The sequence below is a fragment of the Leptodactylus fuscus genome, chromosome 4 (assembly GCF_031893055.1).
Source record: "Leptodactylus fuscus isolate aLepFus1 chromosome 4, aLepFus1.hap2, whole genome shotgun sequence".
Lineage (NCBI taxonomy): Eukaryota > Metazoa > Chordata > Amphibia > Anura > Leptodactylidae > Leptodactylus > Leptodactylus fuscus.
Window position 1 is genome coordinate 203,380,674 of NC_134268.1, and position 27,632 is coordinate 203,408,305.

At 40.1% G+C, this 27,632-nt stretch overlaps 1 protein-coding gene across 1 annotated transcript in view; it reads right to left on the minus strand.

Annotated features, from left to right (window-relative positions):
- Positions 1-27,632, minus strand: part of GPR158 (G protein-coupled receptor 158) — a 194,559-nt gene that overhangs the window by 19,130 nt on the left and 147,797 nt on the right. The window contains exon 6 of the mRNA XM_075271687.1: positions 3,325-3,434. Coding sequence (XP_075127788.1) covers positions 3,325-3,434 — 110 coding nt within the window. The remainder of the gene's footprint in view (positions 1-3,324; positions 3,435-27,632) is intronic.

Below are 27,632 nucleotides of genomic sequence, written 5' to 3' on the forward strand. Positions count from 1 at the left end.
ATATTTAGATGCTGATAATGCGCAGTTTTTAATTTGCTTCTTGATGGAACAGAAAGCATACTAGGCGTTGGTTGTGTTCTATCATCAGCCACATAGTACAGTACGCATCTCACCATAACAGCTGTCCTCCAGAAGGGAGAAATGTCTGCTACCTTGTACACCCTATAGGTGGTGCTGAAGGCATACATTTCTTCCTTCTGGAGAAGAGCAGCTTTGCATACTTTTTTTTTCCCTAGGAAGCATTGCCCAATATATAGCCAGGCCTCTATACTTACAATACATATATATGTAAGCAATATTTACATCATTAGAGATCATTTTTATGTATTTTAGTCCCACCCCTTCTCATAAGCCCCACCTCTTAAAAAATAAGCCACACCCAGTTATTATAGGGTTTCAGTGGTAGTACTACAAAAGACAAGTCAATGACTTTCTTTGTGTTTAAGCAGTTGTGTATTATTCTATTGATGCTATTACACATATTCTGTGTAATGTCCCCTTTAAAGAACAAATTATTGAGTTATGAGTTGATGGTACGGTCCTTATTGAGAAACCTCTAGTAAAGAAAGGGGAGGAGATGGTTGCTCTCCTGCTCCTGTAGGAAGAACAAGCTTGGGTCCCTATTTTGGATGACCTAAGCCAGCTAGGAGTGAACCATTGTGTTGTTCTGCAGTCAGGAGATGGGAGTGATCCCTGCTCACTTTGTGGAAGTTGTGTGCAAGAAGAGACTGTGAGGGCAACTGTTATATGTACCTCATAGATAGGACCCTGTCTATTAGTGTCAGGAGTAGAGAAAGCTAGAGTCCCTATTTGGGTTGGCCCAAGCCAGCTAGACGTCAACCATTGTGTTCTTCTGTAGTCAGGAGATGAGAGTGATCCTTGCTCACTTTGTTGAAATTGTGTGCAAGAAGAGACCGTGAGAGTAACTGTTATATGTACCTCATATTTAGGACCCGGTTAGCCCCAGGTCTGACAGGGTAGCCATTTTTGGATCTGCACTCCACAGCCTTGACATTTTGATATTGACATTTTAACATTTAACATATTGACATTTTGATATTAGATATTAACTGCCCCTGCAAGTAGACCAACCGAACCTCAGTTCCTGCCTAATTGTTACCCCTAAGTACTGTTCCTCCATCTCCTCCATCATAGGCATAAAGTTCGTTATTGAGCACCCTTTAGTAAACCATGCATTTTTTATTTTTTTTTGTTTGCAACACTGTCTCCTGAGTAGCATTCCTGGACTTAACTCCAAAGGCACTACCATCAAACTCAGGAAGGCTTACTGCCAAGAAGTGTACTAGAGGAACACTAAAACCACTAACATGCACCCTGCAGGCCCTCTCTGCAATGCACTAGGTCTAAGGAGCTCTAGCAAATCTGGGAGGGATCTTGCCATTGTGACTACTGCTACTGCTCCCAACCTCTGTGTCTTATTTTAGTAGTCTCCTGCATTATAAGACAGTGTGCATAAACTTTAAGAAAGTGTCCAAAGTACACAATTTTTGGCATGTTTTTAATAGTAAATCTACCCCATTGTCTTCCCCTTTTGTTATATTTTTGTCATAATGTATAAAAATATAGAAGACAAAAATGATATAGAATTAGTCGCATTCCTATCTGCATCTTACTCAAGAGCGTATATTGGCATAATTGTCATTTGTCCTATAAATCCACAATATTATATGACAATGTATATAGAATATTTGGGTTTATACTGCAAATATACAATACATATTATCCAATTCAGTAAATTAACACTTGAAGTAACAGTCCTCCATCTCAGCTTCTTCTCTAGTATACTCCCTGACAGTGTAGAATGGAAAGTGATGAAAAGTAACTGCAGTATTACCTTATATTACCTATATGACCCAATCCCTACAAGTTCACCTTAAATATTTCAATCATGTGTTACCCATCGCTTTCCAATAATGATAATGAGATAATGCTATTTTTTATTTGTCTTTGCGGCATCTTTACACCTATATGACACTTCTTCCCGATTTCCCAGAAGTGACTTGGAGAAGGATATTGATTTATTTCATTCCATTTCGCAAAGACTAAATATAGACTCTGTTATCATAGCATCTTATAATGAAATGTAATAGTCTCTGGATGGCTCGCTACAATATTTCTAACAATTTCTAGGCTGTGTCCATGATGATGAATGAAGAGGCCAGTATTTTTATATAAGTAAATTATGCTCAACAGGAACTAATACTGAAGTTAAAAATTATATATATAATTAAATGACTTAAAGTGTACCTCCAACTATAAAACAACTTTGCAGAAATGAAGAGTACAGATTAGTATAAAAATCGTTATACTATATCTTATTGAAGAAATATGTTTGTTTCTCCACTTACAAGACTGATTTACTCTTTACATAGAAGTCAATGGAGAGGGGAGAAAAGACACACAAATAGCTACAGCTGCTACACTCTACTTCTCTCAGTGAACTCTTCTGACTCTGCTATGTTTTATGATAAGACTGTACCACTTCAAATAATGAGGTAATAAATCAATTAACCAGTGACGGCAGCCTCCTTCTCCCCCTTTATCTCTCCATATACTTCTCTATGTGAGGTGAATACAGAGAGGACTCTGTATAATTAAACAGTCTGAGTGAAGATAAAGAGGAGGAGAGCAGTTTAATAAGTGGGGAAGGAAACATTTTATTTTTTTAATAAGACAGACTGCGCATGCCCACGGCCACAGGAAAAATGGCCGCTTACACAGTAAGTAAGCGGCAATTTTCTTGTGGCCTGTGGGCATGTGCAGTAGGGTCTACCCGAGGAAGACGCATGAAGAGGACGTTCCAGATGAAGATGGAGGCGGCGCTGGAGAGTTCTCTGGCAGCATTGTTGACGCCCCCAGTGCTGTTTGAGCGCTGAGGACCGCCCCCAGTGCTGCAAGAGAACTCATTTACCTACTGACGGAAAACGGAATTTTACCTGAACGGCGGGGCGAAGAAGACATCTAAAGGTAGGAGAAGAATAGCCTTTCTTAAGGCTATTACTATGTGTGACTGACAAAAAAAAAATTTTTAATGGTAGAATCTCTTTAAGTGTTTAACACAATAAATATATATTCAAATGACCCTTAAATATCAAAGATCATAAATCTGTTCAGAGATGTAACTTAAAGCTCCAGTGCAAAATTTGTAATGGGTGCCCCACACCGAATGCTATCTATAATACTAGTAGTACTTATGTTGTAGAGAAGCCATTGGGCCCCCTGAGGCTCCAGGGCCCGGTAGTGATTGCCACCTCTGCACCCCCTGAATTTGCCATTTGGGTAAGTGAGAAGAAAGTAGATTACCTGTATAGCTTTAATGTGACAGTTCCATAGACAATTGCGTATCCCAAAAGGCGAACCCAACGAAGCAAAATACAGCGAAAGGTGCTTGGATCAAAATATAGAATAATGACCTGAAAAAGAAGAAGAATTGACAAGTTATTATTATGATTTCGCTTTTAGTCCTTTGCAGATACTTGAGCATTGTTCCAGATGTTGCGAGTGCATATTAAGCAGAGCACACGAGCATGTCACCAGGTAAAAAATCTCACGTTTATCACATCTAAACAAACATAAAGCAAATGGATTCCGAATTGCTTCTCAGCCCACTGCATACACCAAGGGCGATTTACAAACTAATGAGGTGAAAATACATTTAGAGGAGATAGGTCAGCCATCTATCAGCACATCACGAGCAGCTAATAGTCCAGTCCTCCCCCCGGACCACTAAATGCACCCACTTTATTCCTCTCTATGCACTCTCTCTATTTTCTCTGATAATTTATAAGAAAATAGTTTTCTTCCTGCTCAAGTGCCTACCTTACTAAAAGTGGTTAGCTGCAGGCAGAAAGATCCAACTGTGCTAAGAATCAGACGAAAGATATGACGTCCATTGGCCAAAACCTCTAAATTTATAATGTATACAGCAAAAATAATATATAGAAAAAAATAAGAGATTGAAAGACAAATTTAAGAATAGAGAGAAACTGAGCTCTGTGATATGTAGGGTTATATGATAGAGGAGAGAAGCTGAGCTCTGGGATATATAGGGTTATATCATAGAGGAGAGAAGCTGAGCTCTGTGATATATAGGGTTATATGATAGAAGAGAGAAGCTGAGCTCTGTGATATATAGGGTTATATGATAGAGGAGAGAAGCTGAGCTCTGTGGTATATAGGGTTATATGATAGAGGAGAGAAGCTGAGCTCTGGGATATATAGGGTTATATCATAGAGGAGAGAAGCTGAGCTCTGTGATATATAGGGTTATATGATAGAGGAGAGAAGCTGAGCTCTGTGATATATAGGTTATATGATAGAGGAGAGAAGCTGAGCTCTGTGATATATAGGTTATATGATAGAGGAGAGAAGCTGAGCTCTGTGATATATAGGTTATATGATAGAGGAGAGAAGCTGAGCTCTGGGATATATAGGGTTATATGATAGAGGAGAGAAGCTGAGCTCTGTGATATATAGGTTATATGATAGAGGACAGAAGCTGAGCTCTGTGATATATAGGTTATATGATAGAGGAGAGAAGCTGAGCTCTGTGATATATAGGGTTATATGATAGAGGAGAGAAGCTGAGCTCTGTGATATATAGGTTATATGATAGAGGAGAGAAGCTGAGCTCTGTGATATATAGGTTATATGATAGAGGAGAGAAGCTGAGCTCTGTGATATATAGGGTTATATGATAGAGGAGAGAAGCTGAGCTCTGTGATATATAGGTTATATGATAGAGGAGACAAGCTGAGCTCTGTGATATATAGGTTATATGATAGAGGAGAGAAGCTGAGCTCTGTGATATATAGGGTTATATGATAGAGGAGAGAAGCTGAGCTCTGTGATATATAGGGTTATATGATAGAGGAGAGAAGCTGAGCTCTGTGATATATAGGGTTATATGATAGAGGAGAGAAGCTGAGCTCTGTGATATATAGGGTTATATAATGGAGGAGAGAAGCTGAGCTCTGTGATATATAGGGTTATATGATAGAGGATAGAAGCTGAGCTCAGTGATATATAGGGTTATATGATAGAAGAGAGAAGCTGAGCTCTGTGATATATAGGGTTATATGATAGAGGAGAGAAGCTGAGCTCTGTGATATATAGGGTTATATAATGGAGGAGAGAAGCTGAGCTCTGTGATATATAGGGTTATATGATAGAGGATAGAAGCTGAGCTCTGTGATATATAGGGTTATATGATAGAGGAGAGAAGCTGAGCTCTGTGATATATAGGGTTATATGATAGAAGAGAGAAGCTGAGCTCTGTGATATATAGGGTTATATGATAGAAGAGAGAAGCTGAGCTCTGTGATATATAGGGTTATATGATAGAGGGAGAGAAGCTGAGCTCTGTGATATATAGGGTTATATGATAGAGGAGAGAAGCTGAGCTCTGTGATATATAGGGTTATATGATAGAGGATAGAAGCTGAGCTCAGTGATATATAGGGTTATATGATAGAGGAGAGAAGCTGAGCTCTGTGATATATAGGGTTATATGATAGAGGAGAGAAGCTGAGCTCTGTGATATATAGGGTTATATGATAGAGGAGAGAAGCTGAGCTCTGTGATATATAGGGTTATATGATAGAGGAGAGAAGCTGAGCTCTGTGATATATAGGTTATATGATAGAGGAGAGAAGCTGAGCTCTGTGATATATAGGGTTATATGATAGAGGAGAGAAGCTGAGCTCTGTGATATATAGGGTTATATGATAGAGGATAGAAGCTGAGCTCTGTGATATATAGGGTTATATGATGGAGGATAGAAGCTGAGCTCTGTGATATATAGGTTATATGATAGAGGAGAGAAGCTGAGCTCTGTGATATATAGGGTTATATGATAGAGGAGAGAAGCTGAGCTCTGTGATATATAGGTTATATGATAGAGGGGAGAAGCTGAGCTCTGTGATATATAGGGTTAAATGATAGAGGAGAGAAGCTGAGCTCTGTGATATATAGGGTTATATAATGGAGGAGAGAAGCTGAGCTCTGTGATATATAGGGTTATATGATAGAGGAGATAAGCTGAGCTCTGTGATATATAGGGTTATATGATAGAGGATAGAAGCTGAGCTCAGTGATATATAGGGTTATATGATAGAAGAGAGAAGCTGAGCTCTGTGATATATAGGGTTATATGATAGAGGAGAGAAGCTGAGCTCTGTGATATATAGGGTTATATGATAGAAGAGAGAAGCTGAGCTCTGTGATATATAGGGTTATATGATAGAAGAGAGAAGCTGAGCTCTGTGATATATAGGGTTATATGATAGAGGAGAGAAGCTGAGCTCTGTGATATATAGGGTTATATGATAGAGGAGAGAAGCTGAGCTCTGTGATATATAGGGTTATATGATAGAGGAGAGAAGCTGAGCTCTGTGATATATAGGGTTATATGATAGAGGAGAGAAGCTGAGCTCTGTGATATATAGGGTTATATGATAGAGGAGAGAAGCTGAGCTCTGTGATATATAGGGTTATATGATAGAGGATAGAAGCTGAGCTCTGTGATATATAGGGTTATATGATAGAGGAGAGAAGCTGAGCTCTGTGATATATAGGGTTATATGATAGAGGATAGAAGCTGAGCTCTGTGATATATAGGTTATATGATAGAGGATAGAAGCTGAGCTCTGTGATATACAGTGGGGCAAAAAAGTATTTAGTCAGTCACGAATAGTGCAAGTTCCACCACTTAAAAAGATGAGAGGCGTCTGTAATTTACATCATAGGTAGACCTCAACTATGAGAGACAAAATGAGAAAACAAATCCAGAAAATCACATTGTCTGATTTTGTAAGAATTTGCAAATTATGGTGGAAAATAAGTATTTGGTCAGTAACAAAATTTCATCTCAATACTTTGTTATATATCCTTTGTTGGCAATGACAGAGGTCAAACGTTTTCTGTAAGTCTTCTCAAGGTTGGCACACACTGTTGTTGGTATGTTGGCCCATTCCTCCATGCAGATCTCCTCTAGAGCAGTGATATTTTGGGGCTGTCGCTTGGCAGCACGGACTTTCAATTCCCTCCAAAGGTTTTCTATAGGGTTGAGATCTGGAGACTGGCTAGGCCACTCCAGGACCTTGAAATGCTTCTTACAAAGCCACTCCTTCGTTGCCCTGGCGGTGTGCTTTGGATCATTGTCATGTTGAAAGACCCAGCCACGTTTCATCTTCAATGCCCTTGCTGATGGAAGGAGGTTTGCACTCAAAATCTCACGATACATGGCCCCATTCATTCTTTCATGTACCCGGATCAGTCGTCCTGGCCCCTTTGCAGAGAAACAGCCCCAAAGCATAATGTTTCCACCCCCATGCTTTACAGTAGGTATGGTGTTTGATGGATGCAACTCAGTATTCTTTTTCCTCCAAACACGAAAAGTTGTGTTTCTACCAAACAGTTCCAGTTTGGTTTCATCAGACCATAGGACATTCTCCCAATACTCTTCTGGATCATCCAAATGCTCTCTAGCAAACTTCAGACGGGCCCGGACATGTACTGGCTTAAGCAGTGGGACACGTCTGGCACTGCAGGATCTGAGTCCCTGGCGGCGTAGTGTGTTACTGATGGTAGGCTTTGTTACATTGGTCCCAGCTCTCTGCAGTTCATTCACTAGGTCCCCCCGCGTGGTTCCGGGATTTTTGCTCACCGTTCTTGTGATCATTTTGACCCCACGGGGTGAGATTTTGCTTGGAGCCCCAGATCGAGGGAGATTATCAGTGGTCTTGTATGTCTTCCATTTTCTAATTATTGCTCCCACAGTTGATTTCTTCAATCCAAGCTGGATGCCTATTGCAGATTCAGTCTTCCAAGCCTGGTGCAGGGCTACAATTTTGTTTCTGGTATCCTTTGACAGCTCTTTGGTCTTCACCATAGTGGAGTTTGGAGTCTGACTGTTTGAGGGTGTGCACAGGTGTCTTTTTATACTGATAACAAGTTTAAACAGGTGCCATTACTACAGGTAATGAGTGGAGGAAAGAGGAGACTCTTAAAGATGAAGTTACAGGTCTGTGAGAGCCAGAAATCTTGATTGTTTGTAGGTGACCAAATACTTATTTTCCACCATAATTTGCAAATAAATTCTTACAAAATCAGACAATGTGATTTTCTGGATTTGTTTTCTCATTTTGTCTCTCATAGTTGAGGTCTACCTATGATGTAAATTACAGACGCCTCTCATCTTTTTAAGTGGTGGAACTTGCACTATTCGTGACTGACTAAATACTTTTTTGTCCCACTGTATAGGGTTATATGATAGAGGAGAGAAGCTGAGCTCTGTGATATATAGGGTTATATGATAGAGGAGAGAAGCTGAGCTCTGTGATATATAGGGTTATATGATAGAGGAGAGAAGCTGAGCTCTGTGATATATAGGGTTATATGATAGAGGAGAGTAGCTGAGCTCTGTGATACCCATCTCTTCAATCTCCTGTCCCAATCTGGCCACCAGTCACTATAATGAAACCCTCAAAAATGCATTGGATGAGGTTGCTCCCCCCTCCACTCGTAAAGTCCCACATAGGAGGCAGCAACCCTGGCACATGCCACAGACACGATTTCTCCAGCAATGCTCTAGGTGTGCCGAACGTCTCTGAGAAAATCACGCTCACCTGCAGATTTCCTCCACTTCAAGTTTATGCTTAAAACATATAGCTCTGCCCTTTACCTCGCCAAACAAGACTATTTCACCGCCCTCATCTCTTCTCTCTCCAGCAACCCTAAAAGGCTTTTTGAAACCTTTCACTCCTTACTCACACCCAAGGTACAGACGCCATTCACAGACCTTAGTGCTGATGACCTGGCCATGTATTTCCATGATAAAATTGATAAGATTCGTCAGGAAATTACTGCCCAAGCCCCAGGTGGCATTGACTCCCACACCTACGATAGTACTGATCCCCTCACCAGCCGCACTTCAGACTGTCCATTCTCATCTTTTGAACCTGTTACAGAAGAGGAAGTCTCCCAGCTACTTTCTTCATCTCGCCCCACAACCTGCAGTAGTGACCCTTTCCCCTCACACCTTCTCCAATCTCTGTCCCCTGCTGTCACTACTTACCTTACTAAAATATTTAACCTCTCTCTCTCTTCTGGAATCTTCCCATCCTCCTTCAAGCATGCTGTTATAACCCTGCTACTGAAAAAACCCTCCCTGGACCCATCCTGTACTTCTATCGACCCGTCTCTAACCTCCCCTTCATCTCTAAACTTTTGGAACGCCTGGTTTATTCTCGGTTAATCCGTTATCTCTCTGCTAACTCTCTGCTTGACCCCTTACAATCTGGTTTCCGCGCTCTGCACTCTACTGAAACAGCTCTCACAAAAGTCTCTAATGATCTACTAAAGGCTAAATCCAATGGTGACTTCTCTCTTCTTATTCTTCTGGACCTCTCTGCAGCTTTTGACACTGTTGACCATCAACTCCTCCTCACTATGCTCCGCTCAGTCGGCCTCAATGACACTGCACTCTCCTGGTTCTCCTCTTATCTCTCAGACTGCACTTTCAGTGTATCATTCGCGGGCTCTGTTTCCTCCCCTCTTTCCCTTGCTGTTGGGGTTCCTCAGGGCTCAGTCCTCGGCCCCCTGCTCTTTTCTCTCTACACAGCCCCCATTGGACAAACAATCGCCAGATTTGGCTTCAGGTACCATCTTTATGCTGATGACACCCAATTATACACATCTTCCCGTGACATCACCCCTGCACTCATACAGAACACCAGTGACTGTCTCTCTGCTGTCTCTAATATCATGTCCTCACTATCTGAAACTAAATCTCTCTAAGACTGAACTACTACTGTTTCCACCATCTAACAGATCTGTCCCTGATATATCCATTGCAGTCTCAGGCCTTACTATAACTCCTAGGCAGCATGCCCGCTGCCTCGGGGTCATATTTGACGCAGACCTTTCCTTCACCCCTCATATTGAATCACTCGCACGTTCATGTCACCTCCACCTCAAAAACATCTCCAGAATACGCCCTTTCCTTACCAGAGATACACTAAAGACACTTATTGTCTCTCTGATTCATTCTCGCCTTGACTACTGTAACTCCTTACTAATCGGTCTTCCCCTCACTAAACTCTCCCCTCTACAATCTATTCTGAATGCAGCGGCCAGGCTCATCTATCAGGCTAGACGCTACAGCGAGGCCTCTGGTCTGTGCCAGTCACTACATTGGCTGCCTATTCATTATAGAATAAAATATAAAGTTATTACTCTCATCCACAAGGCTCTCCATAATGCCGCACCTCCCTACATTTCTTCCCTCATCTCTGTCTACCGCCCAACCCGTGCTTTCCGCTCACTCAATGATCTAACACTTACATCCTCTATTATCAGAACCTCCCACGCTCGTATACAAGACTTCTCCCGAGCTGCACCACTTCTCTGGAATGCTCTACCCTGGACAATCAGATTAACTCCCAATTTCTACAGCTTCCAACGCAAACTAAAGACGCATCTTTTCAGACAGGCCTATCACAATTCCTAATGCACAAAATTGTCTGAACACTGTGTAAGCAATGCTGCCCCTGCTACCTCTTGTGTCACCCCCTCTACCTCATAGATTGTAAGCTCTTTTGAGCAGGGCCCTCAGTCCCATTGTGTGAAGTGACGTTCTTTGTTATGTATGTCTGTCTGTATCTGAACCCTATAAATTGTACAGTGCTGCGGAATATGTTGGCGCTATATAAATAAAATGTATTATTATTATTATTATTATTATTATATATAGGTTATATGGTAGAGGAGAAGCTGAGCTCTGTGATATATAGGGTTATATGATAGAGGAGAGAAGCTGAGCTCTGTGATATATAGGGTTATATGATAGAGGATAGAAGCTGAGCTGTGTGATATATAGGTTATATGATAGAGGAGAGAAGCTGAGCTGTGTGATATATAGGTTATATGATAGAGGAGAGAAGCTGAGCTCTGTGATATATAGGTTATATGATAGAGGATAGAAGCTGAGCTGTGTGATATATAGGTTATATGATAGAGGAGAGAAGCTGAGCTCTGTGATATATAGGTTATATGATAGAGGAGAGAAGCTGAGCTCTGTGATATATAGGGTTATATGATAGAGGAGAGAAGCTGAGCTCTGTGATATATAGGGTTATATGATAGAAGAGAGAAGCTGAGCTCTGTGATATATAGGGTTATATGATAGAGGAGAGAAGCTGAGCTCTGTGATATATAGGGTTATATGATAGAGGAGAGAAGCTGAGCTCTGTGATATATAGGTTATATGATAGAGGAGAGAAGCTAAGCTCTGTGATATATAGGGTTATATGATAGAGAAGAGAAGCTGAGCTCTGTGATATATAGGGTTATATGATAGAGAAGAGAAGCTGAGCTCTGTGATATATAGGGTTATATGATAGAGGAGAGAAGCTGAGCTCTGTGATATATAGGATTATATGATAGAGGAGAGAAGCTGAGCTCTGTGATATATAGGTTATATGATAGAGAAGCTGAGCTCTGTGATATATAGGTTTATATGATAGAGGAGAGAAGCTGAGCTCTGTGATATATAGGGTTATATGATAGAGGAGAGAAGCTGAGCTCTGTGATATATAGGGGTATATGATAGAGGAGAGAAGCTGAGCTCTGTGATATATAGGGTTATATGATAGTGGAGAGAAGCTGAGCTCTGTGGTATATAGGGTTATATGATAGAGAAGAGAAGCTGAGCTCTGTGATATATAGGGTTATATGATAGAGGAGAGAAGCTGAGCTCTGTGATATATAGGTTATATGATAGAGAAGCTGAGCTCTGTGATATATAGGTTTATATGATAGAGAAGAGAAGATGAGCTCTGTGATATATAGGTTATATGATAGAGGAGAAGCTGAGCTCTGTGATATATAGGGTTATATTATAGAGGAGAGAAGCTGAGCTCTGTGATATATAGGGTTATATGAAAGAGAAGAGAAGCTGAGCTCTGTGATATATAGGGTTATATGATAGAGAAGAGAAGCTGAGCTCTGTGATATACAGGGTTATATGATAGAGGAGAGAAGCTGAGCTCTGTGATATATAGGATTATATGATAGAGGAGAGAAGCTGAGCTCTGTGATATATAGAGTTATATGATAGAGGAGAGAAGCTGAGCTCTGTGATATATAGGTTATATGATAGAGGAGAGAAGCTGAGCTCTGTGATATATAGGTTATATGATAGAGAAGCTGAGCTCTGTGATATATAGGTTTATATGATAGAGGAGAGAAGCTGAGCTCTGTGATATATAGGGTTATATGATAGAGGAGAGAAGCTGAGCTCTGTGATATATAGGGTTATATGATAGTGGAGAGAAGCTGAGCTCTGTGGTATATAGGGTTATATGATAGAGGAGAGAAGCTGAGCTCTGTGATATATAGGGTTATATGATAGAGAAGAGAAGCTGAGCTCTGTGATATATAGGGTTATATGATAGAGAAGAGAAGCTGAGCTCTGTGATATATAGGGTTATATGATAGAGGAGAGAAGCTGAGCTCTGTGATATATAGGATTATATGATAGAGGAGAGAAGCTGAGCTCTGTGATATATAGAGTTATATGATAGAGGAGAGAAGCTGAGCTCTGTGATATATAGGTTATATGATAGAGGAGAGAAGCTGAGCTCTGTGATATATAGGTTATATGATAGAGAAGCTGAGCTCTGTGATATATAGGTTTATATGATAGAGGAGAGAAGCTGAGCTCTGTGATATATAGGGTTATATGATAGAGGAGAGAAGCTGAGCTCTGTGATATATAGGGTTATATGATAGTGGAGAGAAGCTGAGCTCTGTGGTATATAGGGTTATATGATAGAGGAGAGAAGCTGAGCTCTGTGATATATAGGGTTATATGATAGAGGATAGAAGCTGAGCTCTGTGATATATAGGGTCATATGATAGAGGAGAGAAGCTGAGCTCTGTGATATATAGGGTTATATGATAGAGGAGAGAAGCTGAGCTCTGTGATATATAGGGTTATATGATAGAGGAGAGAAGCTGAGCTCTGTGATATATAGGTTATATGATAGAGGAGAGAAGCTGAGCTCTGTGATATATAGGTTATATGATAGAGGAGAGAAGCTGAGCTCTGTGATATATAGTGTTATATGATAGAGGAGAGAAGCTGAGCTCTGTGATATATAGGTTATATGATAGAGGAGAGAAGCTGAGCTCTGTGATATATAGGTTATATGATAGAGAAGCTGAGCTCTGTGATATATAGGTTTATATGATAGAGGAGAGAAGCTGAGCTCTGTGATATATAGGGTTATATGATAGAGGAGAGAAGCTGAGCTCTGTGATATATAGGGGTATATGATAGAGGAGAGAAGCTGAGCTCTGTGATATATAGGGTTATATGATAGTGGAGAGAAGCTGAGCTCTGTGGTATATAGGGTTATATGATAGAGGAGAGAAGCTGAGCTCTTTGATATATAGGGTTATATGATAGAGGAGAGAAGCTGAGCTCTGTGATATATAGGGTCATATGATAGAGGAGAGAAGCTGAGCTCTGTTATATATAGGGTTATATGATAGAGGAGAGAAGCTGAGCTCTGTGATATATAGGGTTATATGATAGAGGAGAGAAGCTGAGCTCTGTGATATATAGGTTATATGATAGAGGAGAGAAGCTGAGCGCTGTGATATATAGGTTATATGATAGAGGAGAGAAGCTGAGCTCTGTGATATATAGTGTTATATGATAGAGGAGAGAAGCTGAGCTCTGTGATATATAGTGTTATATGATAGAGGAGAGAAGCTGAGCTCTGTGATATATAGGGTTATATGATAGAAGAGAGAAGCTGAGCTCTGTGATATATAGGGTTATATGATAGAGGAGAGAAGCTGAGCTCTGTGATATATAGGGTTATATGATAGAGGAGAGAAGCTGAGCTCTGTGATATATAGGTTATATGATAGAGGAGAGAAGCTAAGCTCTGTGATATATAGGGTTATATGATAGAGAAGAGAAGCTGAGCTCTGTGATATATAGGGTTATATGATAGAGAAGAGAAGCTGAGCTCTGTGATATATAGGGTTATATGATAGAGGAGAGAAGCTGAGCTCTGTGATATATAGGATTATATGATAGAGGAGAGAAGCTGAGCTCTGTGATATATAGAGTTATATGATAGAGGAGAGAAGCTGAGCTCTGTGATATATAGGTTATATGATAGAGAAGCTGAGCTCTGTGATATATAGGTTTATATGATAGAGGAGAGAAGCTGAGCTCTGTGATATATAGGGTTATATGATAGAGGAGAGAAGCTGAGCTCTGTGATATATAGCGGTATATGATAGAGGAGAGAAGCTGAGCTCTGTGATATATAGGGTTATATGATAGTGGAGAGAAGCTGAGCTCTGTGGTATATAGGGTTATATGATAGAGAAGAGAAGCTGAGCTCTGTGATATATAGGGTTATATGATAGAGGAGAGAAGCTGAGCTCTGTGATATATAGGTTATATGATAGAGAAGCTGAGCTCTGTGATATATAGGTTTATATGATAGAGAAGAGAAGATGAGCTCTGTGATATATAGGTTATATGATAGAGGAGAAGCTGAGCTCTGTGATATATAGGGTTATATTATAGAGGAGAGAAGCTGAGCTCTGTGATATATAGGGTTATATGATAGAGAAGAGAAGCTGAGCTCTGTGATATATAGGGTTATATGATAGAGAAGAGAAGCTGAGCTCTGTGATATATAGGGTTATATGATAGAGGAGAGAAGCTGAGCTCTGTGATATATAGGATTATATGATAGAGGAGAGAAGCTGAGCTCTGTGATATATAGAGTTATATGATAGAGGAGAGAAGCTGAGCTCTGTGATATATAGGTTATATGATAGAGGAGAGAAGCTGAGCTCTGTGATATATAGGTTATATGATAGAGAAGCTGAGCTCTGTGATATATAGGTTTATATGATAGAGGAGAGAAGCTGAGCTCTGTGATATATAGGGTTATATGATAGAGGAGAGAAGCTGAGCTCTGTGATATATAGGGTTATATGATAGTGGAGAGAAGCTGAGCTCTGTGGTATATAGGGTTATATGATAGAGGAGAGAAGCTGAGCTCTGTGATATATAGGGTTATATGATAGAGGAGAGAAGCTGAGCTCTGTGATATATAGGGTCATATGATAGAGGAGAGAAGCTGAGCTCTGTGATATATAGGGTTATATGATAGAGGAGAGAAGCTGAGCTCTGTGATATATAGGGTTATATGATAGAGGAGAGAAGCTGAGCTCTGTGATATATAGGTTATATGATAGAGGAGAGAAGCTGAGCTCTGTGATATATAGGTTATATGATAGAGGAGAGAAGCTGAGCTCTGTGATATATAGTGTTATATGATAGAGGAGAGAAGCTGAGCTCTGTGATATATAGGTTATATGATAGAGGAGAGAAGCTGAGCTCTGTGATATATAGGTTATATGATAGAGAAGCTGAGCTCTGTGATATATAGGTTATATGATAGAGGAGAGAAGCTGAGCTCTGTGATATATAGGGTTATATGATAGAGGAGAGAAGCTGAGCTTTGTGATATATAGGGGTATATGATAGAGGAGAGAAGCTGAGCTCTGTGATATATAGGGTTATATGATAGTGGAGAGAAGCTGAGCTCTGTGGTATATAGGGTTATATGATAGAGGAGAGAAGCTGAGCTCTGTGATATATAGGGTTATATGATAGAGGAGAGAAGCTGAGCTCTGTGATATATAGGGTCATATGATAGAGGAGAGAAGCTGAGCTCTGTTATATATAGGGTTATATGATAGAGGAGAGAAGCTGAGCTCTGTGATATATAGGGTTATATGATAGAAGAGAGAAGCTGAGCTCTGTGATATATAGGTTATATGATAGAGGAGAGAAGCTGAGCTCTGTGATATATAGGTTATATGATAGAGGAGAGAAGCTGAGCTCTGTGATATATAGTGTTATATGATAGAGGAGAGAAGCTGAGCTCTGTGATATATAGGTTATATGATAGAGGAGAGAAGCTGAGCTCTGTGATATATAGGTTATATGATAGAGAAGCTGAGCTCTGTGATATATAGGTTATATGATAGAGGAGAGAAGCTGAGCTCTGTGATATATAGGGTTATATGATAGAGGAGAGAAGCTGAGCTCTGTGATATATAGGGGTATATGATAGAGGAGAGAAGCTGAGCTCTGTGATATATAGGGTTATATGATAGTGGAGAGAAGCTGAGCTCTGTGGTATATAGGGTTATATGATAGAGGAGAGAAGCTGAGCTCTGTGATATATAGGGTTATATGATAGAGGAGAGAAGCTGAGCTCTGTGATATATAGGGTCATATGATAGAGGAGAGAAGCTGAGCTCTGTTATATATAGGGTTATATGATAGAGGAGAGAAGCTGAGCTCTGTGATATATAGGGTTATATGATAGAGGAGAGAAGCTGAGCTCTGTGATATATAGGTTATATGATAGAGGAGAGAAGCTGAGCTCTGTGATATATAGGTTATATGATAGAGGAGAGAAGCTGAGCTCTGTGATATATAGTGTTATATGATAGAGGAGAGAAGCTGAGCTCTGTGATATATAGTGTTATATGATAGAGGAGAGAAGCTGAGCTCTGTGATATATAGAGTTATATGATAGAGGAGAGAAGCTGAGCTCTGTGATATATAGGTTATATGATAGAGAAGCTGAGCTCTGTGATATATAGGTTTATATGATAGAGGAGAGAAGCTGAGCTCTGTGATATATAGGGTTATATGATAGAGGAGAGAAGCTGAGCTCTGTGATATATAGGGGTATATGATAGAGGAGAGAAGCTGAGCTCTGTGATATATAGGGTTATATGATAGTGGAGAGAAGCTGAGCTCTGTGGTATATAGGGTTATATGATAGAGAAGAGAAGCTGAGCTCTGTGATATATAGGGTTATATGATAGAGGAGAGAAGCTGAGCTCTGTGATATATAGGTTATATGATAGAGAAGCTGAGCTCTGTGATATATAGGTTTATATGATAGAGGAGAGAAGCTGAGCTCTGTGATATATAGGTTATATGATAGAGGAGAAGCTGAGCTCTGTGATATATAGGTTTATATGATAGAGGAGAGAAGCTGAGCTCTGTGATATATAGGTTATATGATAGAGGAGAAGCTGAGCTCTGTGATATATAGGTTATATGATAGAGGAGAAGCTGAGCTCTGTGATATATAGGTTTATTAGGGGTCATGCAAACTCTCTATTTGGTTTCTGTTAATACTATCCCATGTGTAAATCCATTGACAGCATTTTTTTCGTCTTTTCCCTTGTAATAGTCTTTCTAGACTAGGCCTTGCTTTATTGATGGGAGCTGAACTGCTCACCCCTCAAGCACTTGGGACATTAGGGACATTTTATTGCTACTTACCAAGCACAGTGCCATACATTATATAGTGGCTGTCTTTGGTATTGCAATTCACCTCCATTCATTTGCCATATAATCAATGGACATGGTGTCCAAATAGAGTTGAATATCACAGTCCAGCATGACCCTTAAGCTGATCATAAGCCAACTAACTGTACCTTTGTCCTATCAACAGCCCATATTAAGGAGTTCAGGTAATAGTTGACTAAAAGTCCAAAAAACGCAGATCAAAAATAACATCAAAAATATTTCTTAGGAAAGATCATGGCCAACATGTGACTGAAGATTGCAAAATCAGCAATTTCAGGCAACAACGATCTCAAACCCAAACCCTTGGAAGGTCGTTCTGACCTTGTGCCGGCGGTAGGGAATGACTTTGTTATGGAGTGACCTTGGTTTATGACATACTGTAGCTCACGCGATAGAGGAGAGGGTTTCATGCTTGTGAATGGAACCGAAATAAATGAGTTCTTCACTATTCTTAGACAATTTTTCCAAAAATTCCCGACAATTTCTTTAAGGGAAATGTCATGTTACTGTTCTCATTCGGCAATGGCCTTCTATATACGAGGAGAAGCAGATATTCTCTATGGAGCACTGGAGGAAAGGCAGAGAATTATCTCATAGGACAGATTAAATAAGAGGTCAAACAAATAGGTTTTCTGAGCAAGGATAAGACTGACGGATAATTGCCGACCGAAATAAATAACCTGCCTGGGTCCCATGATAACACTGCCTGTGCGACTGACCTTTCTTTTCACTCGTAGCAATGACAACCCATGTAGTCAATGAAAATAACATGGCAAGCAATGTACTGGCATAGGTGAGCGTAGTACACAGGATAGGTAGGGAAATGTCAGATACAAGTAGATATTTGGATAGTAAACACTCATACATTTCATGCAGTCCATCACATTGAGGCATTGTGTAGACCGCTGACAGGGCGCGTTAGTAGTCTCCAAATTAAGCAATAAATGGTTTTGGACATTTCTGCTTTCTTGTAGTTTTACCTTCAATATTTATAACACATCTTCTTCTCTTTGGATATTAACTAGACAAGATATTATATTGCTAAAGGCTTAAAGAGATATTCTCATCTTAGTTACAGCAGAAGTTTCTGATAGCTGGTCCTGCAAATATCTACAGACAGTGTTATACACTATGTTTTATAGATAGGTTCCTAGGAGCTCTGACAGTGTTATACACTATGTTTTATAGATAGGTTCCTAGGAGCCCTGACAGTGTTATACACTATGTTTTATAGATAGTTTCCTAGGAGCCCTGACAGTGTTCTACACTATGTTTTATAGATAGGTTCCTAGGAGCCCTGACAGTGTTCTACACTATGTTTTATAGATAGGTTCCTAGGAGCTCTGACAGTGTTATACACTATGTTTTATAGATAGTTTCCTAGGAGCCCTGACAGTGTTCTACACTATGTTTTATAGATAGGTTCCTAGGAGCCCTGACAGTGTTCTACACTATGTTTTATAGATAGGTTCCTAGGAGCTCTGACAGTGTTCTACACTATGTTTTATAGATAGTTTCCTAGGAGCCCTGACAGTGTTCTACACTATGTTTTATAGATAGGTTCCTAGGAGCCCTGACAGTGTTCTACACTATGTTTTATAGATAGGTTCCTAGGAGCCCTGACAGTGTTCTACACTATGTTTTATAGATAGGTTCCTAGGAGCCCTGACAGTGTTATACACTATGTTTTATAGATAGGTTCCTAGAAGCCCTGACAGTGTCCTACACTATGTTTTATAGATAGGTTCCTAGGAGCCCTGACAGTGTTATACACTATGTTTTATAGATAGGTTCCTAGGAGTCCTGACAGTGTTCTACACTATGTTATATAGATAGGTTCCTAGGAGCCCTGACAGTGTTATACACTATGTTTTATAGATAGGTTCCTAGGAGTCCTGACAGTGTTATACACTATGTTTTATAGATAGTTTCCTAGGAGCCCTGACAGTGTTCTACACTATGTTTTATAGATAGGTTCCTAGGAGCCCTGACAGTGTTCTACACTATGTTTTATAGATAGGTTCCTAGGAGCTCTGACAGTGTTATACACTATGTTTTATAGATAGTTTCCTAGGAGCCCTGACAGTGTTCTACACTATGTTTTATAGATAGGTTCCTAGGAGCCCTGACAGTGTTCTACACTATGTTTTATAGATAGGTTCCTAGGAGCTCTGACAGTGTTCTACACTATGTTTTATAGATAGTTTCCTAGGAGCCCTGACAGTGTTCTACACTATGTTTTATAGATAGGTTCCTAGGAGCCCTGACAGTGTTCTACACTATGTTTTATAGATAGGTTCCTAGGAGCCCTGACAGTGTTCTACACTATGTTTTATAGATAGGTTCCTAGGAGCCCTGACAGTGTTATACACTATGTTTTATAGATAGGTTCCTAGAAGCCCTGACAGTGTCCTACACTATGTTTTATAGATAGGTTCCTAGGAGCCCTGACAGTGTTATACACTATGTTTTATAGATAGGTTCCTAGGAGTCCTGACAGTGTTCTACACTATGTTATATAGATAGGTTCCTAGGAGCCCTGACAGTGTTATACACTATGTTTTATAGATAGGTTCCTAGGAGCCCTGACAGTGTTATACACTATGTTTTATAGATAGGTTCCTAGGAGTCCTGACAGTGTTCTACACTATGTTATATAGATAGGTTCCTAGGAGCCCTGACAGTGTTATACACTATGTTTTATAGATAGGTTCCTAGGAGTCCTGACAGTGTTCTACACTATGTTTTATAGATAGGTTCCTAGGAGCCCTGACAGTGTTATACACTATGTTTTATAGATAGGTTCCTAGGAGTCCTGACAGTGTTCTACACTATGTTTTATAGATAGGTTCCTAGGAGCCCTGACAGTGTTATACACTATGTTTTATAGATAGGTTCCTAGGACCCCTGACAGTATTCTACACTATGTTTTATAGATAGGTTCCTAGGAGTCCTGACAGTTTCTACACTATGTTTTATAGATAGGTTCCTAGGAGTCCTGACAGTTTCTACACTATGTTTTATAGATAGGTTCCTAGGAGCCCTGACAGTGTTATACACTATGTTTTATAGATAGGATCCTAGGAGTCCTGACAGTGTTCTACACTATGTTTTATAGATAGGTTCCTAGGAGTCCTGACAGTGTCCTACACTATGTTTTATAGATAGGTTCCTAGGAGCCCTGACAGTGTTATACACTATGTTTTATAGATAGGTTCCTAGGAGTCCTGACAGTGTTCTACACTATGTTATATAGATAGGTTCCTAGGAGCCCTGACAGTGTTATACACTATGTTTTATAGATAGGTTCCTAGGAGCCCTGACAGTGTTATACACTATGTTTTATAGATAGGTTCCTAGGAGTCCTGACAGTGTTCTACACTATGTTATATAGATAGGTTCCTAGGAGCCCTGACAGTGTTATACACTATGTTTTATAGATAGGTTCCTAGGAGTCCTGACAGTGTTCTACACTATGTTTTATAGATAGGTTCCTAGGAGCCCTGACAGTGTTATACACTATGTTTTATAGATAGGTTCCTAGGAGTCCTGACAGTGTTCTACACTATGTTTTATAGATAGGTTCCTAGGAGCCCTGACAGTGTTATACACTATGTTTTATAGATAGGTTCCTAGGACCCCTGACAGTATTCTACACTATGTTTTATAGATAGGTTCCTAGGAGTCCTGACAGTTTCTACACTATGTTTTATAGATAGGTTCCTAGGAGTCCTGACAGTTTCTACACTATGTTTTATAGATAGGTTCCTAGGAACCCTGACAGTGTTATACACTATGTTTTATAGATAGGATCCTAGGAGTCCTGACAGTGTTCTACACTATGTTTTATAGATAGGTTCCTAGGAGTCCTGACAGTGTTATACACTATGTATTATAGATAGGATCCTAGAAGTCCTGATAGTGTCATACACTATGTTTTATAGATAGGTTCCTAGGAGCCCTGATACTATTCTACACTATGTTTTTTAGATAGGTTCCTAGGCCTGACAGTGTTATATACTATGTTTTATAGATAGGTTCCTAGGAGCCCTGATACTATTCTACACTATGTTTTATAGATAGGTTCCTAGGAGCCCTGACAGTGTTATACACTATGTATTATAGATAGGTTCCTAGGAGGCCTGACAGTGTTATACACTATGTTTTATAGATAGGTTCCTAGGAGTCCTGACAGTGTTATACACTATGTTTTATCGATAGGTTCCTAGGAGCGCTGAGAGTATTCTACAGTATTCTTTCTTTGCAGCATTTTTCCTTGTCTGCCTAAAACTTTTGCACATTAATGAATTTATGAAAATTTGTATATACAGTAAAATTAGCTAAAATTGCAATTAAAAAAAGCAATCTTCTAGAGTGGTAGTCTTTTCATTAAGAGGGATACTATAGATAAGCTATAATGGGATTGAATAGCCGTTACAAAAATGTGGTCTACATCAGTCAGGAACTTTCATAAACGTGGTCCCATTATTGCAGTAGCTTCCTTTCACATGCAGAAAGATGCAATAATAAAGATGGATAGCAATGCTTACTGTAATTCCCTGTGGCGCTACTGTCATCCCTTCTGTAGACACAGCCTGGTTTATGATAGAGGGTGTCTCCTGCATCTGTGTTTTGCTCACATTGTAATTGAAATTAATAGGAGCACCGACCACCACCAGTCCTGTGAGCACCACTCCCTATTCAGAACACATGCATACTTGGCTGAACCTATCATTCAACTCTACAGTATGGGATAGTGGAAAGGATTGCTGTTGACCACCACCAGTCCCATCCAGCACTGCTCCATATTCAGAACACATGCATACCGGACCAAACCAAGCATTCAAGTCTATCAGATAGTGGGAAGGAATTGCTATTGACTGAACTAGTGCTCTAAAGTTTATGGCCACTTGTGTGGCCATCATCACATATGGAATGTAACCACATACATATTCACTAAGAACTAACTTTCTCATACTTTGTCCAGTGATCACTTCCTATGTGTACAGCCTTGAATATTTAATACAATTTCTAACGTATGATATGTGTCTGGAGGTTCTGGTGATTTGACAGTCTTATCCCATTATCTGTCAGTATGAAGAATATTCAGGGTCAAAGTTACTGACAGCAGACTGCATGATGGACCTTCTGGTGTGGTCTTTGATTCTGAATCTTGTCACATTGACACATTCACGCCATGTACTTCATGTCACTGCAGTGAAGGACCTCGCTGCCTACCTTCTTATGCAGTCTGAATTCATAAATTTCATCTTACGTTTCTGTCTGTTTCACGTGTCAGGACTTCTAAAGTCCAGAAATGTAATCTATCTCCTATCTATCTATCTATCTATCTATCTATCTATCTATCTATCTCCTATCTATCTATCCATTGTCTGTCTATCTATCTATCTATCTATCTATCTATCTATCTCCTATCTATCTATCTATCTATCTATCTATCTATCTTCTATCCATTGTCTATCTATCTATCTATCTATCTATCTATCTATCTATCTCCTATCTATCTATCCATTGTCTATCTATCTATCTATCTATCTATCGTCTATCTATCTTCTATCTATCTATCTCCTATCTATCTATCTATCTATCTATCTATCTATCTATCTATCTATCCATTGTCTATCTATCTATCTATCTATCTATCTATCTATCTATCTATCTATCTATCCATTGTCTATCTATCTATCTCCTATCTATCTATCTATCTATCTATCTATCTATCTATCTTCTATCCATTGTCTATCTATCTATCTATCTATCTATCTATCTATCTATCTATCTATCGTCTATCTATCTTCTATCTATCTATCTCCTATCTATCTATCTATCTATCTATCTATCCATTGTCTATCTATCTATCTATCTCCTATCTATCTATCTATCTATCTATCTATCTCCTATCTATCTATCTATCTATCTATCTATCTATCTATCTATCTCCTATCTATCTATCTATCTATCTATCTATCTATCTCCTATCTATCTATCTATCTATCTATTGTCTATCTATCTTCTATCTATCTATCCATTGTCTATCTATCTATCTATCTATCTATCTATCTATCTATCTATCTATCTATTGTCTATCTATCTATCTATCTATCTATTGTCTATCTATCTATCTATCTATCTATCTCCTATCTATCTATCTATCTATCTATCTATCTATCTATCTATCTCCTATCTATCTATCTATCTATCTATCTCCTATCTATCTATCTATCTATCTATCTATCTATCTATCTATCTATCTATCTCCTATCTATCTATCTATCTATCTATTGTCTATCTATCTATCTATCTATCTATCTATCTATCTATCTATCTATCCATTGTCTATCTATCTATCTATCTATCTATCATCATTATTATAATTATTATAATTATCGTCATTGCAGTATCTTGCAAAAAGTGGACCTGTTTTATTGAAGCCAGAGGACACATGACATATTGACCCTTGAGAAAGTTGCCTGTTTGGACTAATTCGTGTTATTGTTTGAACAAAAAAGCTCCAATTTTTGCAAGATGCTGATGCTTACATGTTTTCTTTTTTGATTTACTGACATATATGGGAAATCCCCTGTTTATCACTTATATATATGAAAATGAGTTTCTGTCTATCTGTCTGTTCTTTATGCGTGACCAAACGACTGGACCGATCCTCACCAAATTTCACACACAGATACTTCAGGTGTCCGGGAAGGTTTTAGACTGGGTCTCAGCCCCTCTAGGAAGTAACGTCCCTGAGATACAGTATTCTCAAAACAATGATTCCAGCCTGCAAGTCTTTCACTCACATTCCAACTGTCATACACATGATCACATGTCCCTTTTCAGCCAATAGAAGCTCACAGAACACTTAGTCTCCATATGCACACAGCTGTATTCCAGGTTTCCATAACAACCCCGACATTTTTCTACACTACACCCTTGGCAAAGTGGTGCATGCTGTGTGCAGAGATGTAGCAAAGGCGGAGTATGGAGAGATGTAGCAGAGCTGTGTATGCTGTGTATGGAGAGATGTAGCAGAGCTGTGTATACTGTGTGTGTATGTAGAGATGTAGCAGAGCTGTGTGTAGAGATGTAGCAAAGGCGGAGTATGGAGAGATGTAGCAGAGCTGTGTATGCTGTGTATGGAGAGATGTAGCAGAGCTGTGTATACTGTGTGTGTATGTATAGATGTAGCAGAGCTGTGTGCAGAGATGTAGCAAAGGCGGAGTATGGAGAGATGTAGCAGAGCTGTGTATGCTGTGTATGGAGAGATGTAGCAGAGCTGTGTATACTGTGTGTGTATGGAGAGATGTAGCAGAGCTGTGTGCAGAGATGTAGCAAAGGCGGAGTATGGAGAGATGTAGCAGAGCTGTGTATGCTGTGTAAGTAGAGATGTAGCAGAGCTGTGTATACTGTGTGTGTATGGAGAGATGTAGCAGAGCTGTGTATACTGTGTAAGTAGAGATGTAGCAGAGCTGTGTATACTGTGTGTGTATGTAGAGATGTAGCAGAGCTGTGTGCAGAGATGTAGCAAAGGCGGAGTATGGAGAGATGTAGCAGAGCTGTGTATGCTGTGTATGGAGAGATGTAGCAGAGCTGTGTATACTGTGTGTGTATGTAGAGATGTAGCAGAGCTGTGTGTAGAGATGTAGCAAAGGCGGAGTATGGAGAGATGTAGCAGAGCTGTGTATGCTGTGTATGGAGAGATGTAGCAGAGCTGTGTATACTGTGTGTGTATGGAGAGATGTAGCAGAGCTGTGTATGCTGTGTATGGAGAGATGTAGCAGAGCTGTGTATACTGTGTGTGTATGTAGAGATGTAGCAGAGCTGTGTGCAGAGATGTAGCAAAGGCGGAGTATGGAGAGATGTAGCAGAGCTGTGTATGCTGTGTATGGAGAGATGTAGCAGAGCTGTGTATACTGTGTGTGTATGTAGAGATGTAGCAGAGCTGTGTGTAGAGATGTAGCAAAGGCGGAGTATGGAGAGATGTAGCAGAGCTGTGTATGCTGTGTATGGAGAGATGTAGCAGAGCTGTGTATACTGTGTGTGTATGTATAGATGTAGCAGAGCTGTGTGCAGAGATGTAGCAAAGGCGGAGTATGGAGAGATGTAGCAGAGCTGTGTATGCTGTGTATGGAGAGATGTAGCAGAGCTGTGTATACTGTGTGTGTATGGAGAGATGTAGCAGAGCTGTGTGCAGAGATGTAGCAAAGGCGGAGTATGGAGAGATGTAGCAGAGCTGTGTATGCTGTGTAAGTAGAGATGTAGCAGAGCTGTGTATACTGTGTGTGTATGGAGAGATGTAGCAGAGCTGTGTATACTGTGTAAGTAGAGATGTAGCAGAGCTGTGTATACTGTGTGTGTATGTAGAGATGTAGCAGAGCTGTGTGCAGAGATGTAGCAAAGGCGGAGTATGGAGAGATGTAGCAGAGCTGTGTATGCTGTGTAAGTAGAGATGTAGCAGAGCTGTGTATACTGTGTGTGTATGTAGAGATGTAGCAGAGCTGTGTGTAGAGATGTAGCAAAGGCGGAGTATGGAGAGATGTAGCAGAGCTGTGTATGCTGTGTATGGAGAGATGTAGCAGAGCTGTGTATACTGTGTGTGTATGTAGAGATGTAGCAGAGCTGTGTGTAGAGATGTAGCAAAGGCGGAGTATGGAGAGATGTAGCAGAGCTGTGTATGCTGTGTATGGAGAGATGTAGCAGAGCTGTGTATACTGTGTGTGTATGTAGAGATGTAGCAGAGCTGTGTGCAGAGATGTAGCAAAGGCGGAGTATGGAGAGATGTAGCAGAGCTGTGTATGCTGTGTATGGAGAGATGTAGCAGAGCTGTGTATACTGTGTGTGTATGTAGAGATGTAGCAGAGCTGTGTGCAGAGATGTAGCAAAGGCGGAGTATGGAGAGATGTAGCAGAGCTGTGTATGCTGTGTAAGTAGAGATGTAGCAGAGCTGTGTATACTGTGTGTGTATGTAGAGATGTAGCAGAGCTGTGTGCAGAGATGTAGCAAAGGCGGAGTATGGAGAGATGTAGCAGAGCTGTGTATACTGTGTGTGTATGGAGAGATGTAGCAGAGCTGTGTATACTGTGTGTGTATGGAGAGATGTAGCAGAGCTGTGTGCAGAGATGTAGCAAAGGCGGAGTATGGAGAGATGTAGCAGAGCTGTGTATGCTGTGTATGGAGATATGTAGCAGAGCTGTGTATGCTGTGTGTGTATGTAGAGATGTAGCAGAGCTGTGTGCAGAGATGTAGCAAAGGCGGAGTATGGAGAGATGTAGCAGAGCTGTGTATGCTGTGTAAGTAGAGATGTAGCAGAGCTGTGTATACTGTGTGTGTATGGAGAGATGTAGCAGAGCTGTGTATACTGTGTAAGTAGAGATGTAGCAGAGCTGTGTATACTGTGTGTGTATGGAGAGATGTAGCAGAGCTGTGTATACTGTGTAAGTAGAGATGTAGCAGAGCTGTGTATACTGTGTGTGTATGGAGAGATGTAGCAGAGCTGTGTGCAGAGATGTAGCAAAGGCGGAGTATGTAGAGATGTAGCAGAGCTGTGTATGCTGTGTAAGTAGAGATGTAGCAGAGCTGTGTGTGTATGTAGAGATGTAGCAGAGCTGTGTGCAGAGATGTAGCAGAGCTGTGTGCAGAGATGTAGCAAAGGCAGAGTATGTAGAGATGTAACAGAGCTGTGTATACTGTGTGTGTATGGAGAGATGTAGCAGAGCTGTGTGTGTATGTAGAGATGTAACAGAGCTGTGTATACTGTGTGTGTATGGAGAGATGTAGCAGAGCTGTGTGTGTATGTAGAGATGTAACAGAGCTGTGTATACTGTGTGTGTATGGAGAGATGTAGCAGAGCTGTGTGTGTATGGAGAGATGTAGCAGAGCTGTGTGTGTATGTAGAGATGTAGCAGAGCTGTGTGCAGAGATGTAGCAAAGGCAGAGTATGTAGAGATGTAACAGAGCTGTGTATACTGTGTGTGTATGCAGAGATGTGTATGCTGTGTATGTAGAGATGTAACAGAACTGTGTGTGCGGTGTCCATTATTGCACTAACAATCTCTCCCATTTGGTTTTCAGGCTAAGACAGAATAGTTCTCTTATGTTGCTTAGGTTTCCTTAACAACCCTGCCATTTTTCTTCACTGTTGTAGGTCAGCTTTAAG